The sequence below is a fragment of the Tachysurus fulvidraco genome, chromosome 18, assembly GCF_022655615.1.
Source record: "Tachysurus fulvidraco isolate hzauxx_2018 chromosome 18, HZAU_PFXX_2.0, whole genome shotgun sequence".
In the NCBI taxonomy this organism is placed as follows: Eukaryota; Metazoa; Chordata; class Actinopteri; order Siluriformes; family Bagridae; genus Tachysurus; species Tachysurus fulvidraco.
The window spans coordinates 19962728-19964415 of record NC_062535.1 but is presented as its reverse complement, the minus strand read 5'-3'; the positions used below and the strand labels follow the sequence as shown (position 1 = coordinate 19964415).

At 43.4% G+C, this 1688-nt stretch overlaps 1 protein-coding gene across 3 annotated transcripts in view; it reads right to left on the bottom strand.

Moving 5' to 3' along the window:
• Positions 1 to 578: 578 nt before the first annotated feature.
• Positions 579 to 1688, bottom strand: part of thumpd1 (THUMP domain containing 1) — a 2855-nt gene continuing 1745 nt past the window's right edge. For 2 of the 3 annotated variants that reach the window (XM_047803475.1, XM_047803477.1), the window contains one exon: positions 579 to 1123. In XM_047803475.1, coding sequence (XP_047659431.1) covers positions 759 to 1123 — 365 coding nt within the window. In that variant the 3' untranslated portion in view covers positions 579 to 758. The remainder of the gene's footprint in view (positions 1124 to 1688) is intronic. The other variant, XM_027170882.2, reaches the window with a different exon arrangement.

Below are 1688 nucleotides of genomic sequence, written 5' to 3'. Positions count from 1 at the left end.
GTGTCTCTGTCTACCTGTCTCTGTCTCTCTCTCTGTCTGTCTGTCTCTCTCTGTATGTCTCTCTCTCTCTCTCTGCCCAACACTAAGTTAGACTCTACGTGTGTGACAATAATAATGATGTAGAGGATGAGAGGATATTTAAAGTTAGATTTTGATAGAAATTGTGTCTTTCTAAACAGACTTGGTGCACATTTACCTCTATTAATATATAAATATATAATAATAGATATCAGTAAACCATAAACACTATCAATCTGTCCCCTGTGATCCCTCCTGTGCCCCCCCCCCCCACCTCCACACTGATATTTTAACATTTTGAATATTTTCTCTGCCCCACAGTGACACAAAGCGATGGTCAGGATTGGATTTATTTCTTCTATAAATGTAAATATTCTAAACCTGAAATAAAAGTAAAATAAAATACTAACAGTAGAAGGTCAAAAATAAAGTCATTTAACTAACAGATCATTTTAATAAATGTCTCTCACACACACACACACACACACACACACTCACACACAGACTCACACACACACAGACTCACACACACACACACACAGACTCACACACACACACACACTCACACACACATAGACACACACACACAGACTCACACACACACACACACACACACACAGACTCACACACACACACACAGACTCACACACACACACACAGACTCACACACACACACATTCTGTCTTCTGTTCCTCTTCTCTTCCCAATCAGCAGAAGTGTACATTATGGGTTAGGGTCCCTTACTGTTGCTCCACCTCTTTTACCTTACTGTCCCCACCCACACTCTCATCTGCTGTCTGGTTGGTTTCCTGTTCATCGTGCTCCTCGTCTGCCACACCCTGCTCACCCTGCTCCTGAGATGCTTCATTTTCCCCCACTTCCTGTTGAGATAGATTTTCAGTGGCTGGCTCATTGGCCACTTCCTGTTTGGATGACCCCTGATTGGCCGGGCCCTTGGCCACTTCCTGTAGATTGTATTTTCTGAAGCGTTTGTAATCTCGGATCACGCTGACGCAGCACACTGACTTTATCACCTCGATGATGATGCTGAGCTCCGGGTCGGTCAGGTCCACCTTGTTCTTAGGATTTAACCGGTTCACCAAACCTGGAGCAAGAGGATCCATTAGTGTGTGTGTGTGTGTGTGGGTGTGTGTGTGTGAGAGATGGTGGTGATATATGTGCGTGTGTGTGTTTTATAGACTGATGGTTCTCTTAGAGAAAGTGTGTGTACAGTATGTGTGTGTGTGTGTGTGTGGGTGTGTGTGTGAGAGACAGTATGAGAGATGGTGGTGATATATGTGTGTGTGTGTGTGTGTTTTATAGACTGATGGTACTCTTAGAGAAAGTGTGTGTACAGTGTGTGTGTGTGTGTGTGTTTTATAGACTGATGGTACTCTTAGAGAAAGTGTGTGTGTGTGTGTGTGTGTGTGTGTGTGTGTGTGTGTGTGTGAGAGACAGTATGAGAGATGGTGGTGATATATATGTGTGTGTGTGTGTGTGTGTTTTATAGACTGATGGTACTCTTAGAGAAAGTGTGTGTACAGTATGTGTGTGTGTGTGTGTGCGTGTGTGAGAGACAGTATGAGAGATGGTGGTGATATATATGTGTGTGTGTGTGTGTGTGTGTGTGTGTTTTATAGACTGATGGTACTCTTAGAGAAAGTGTGTGT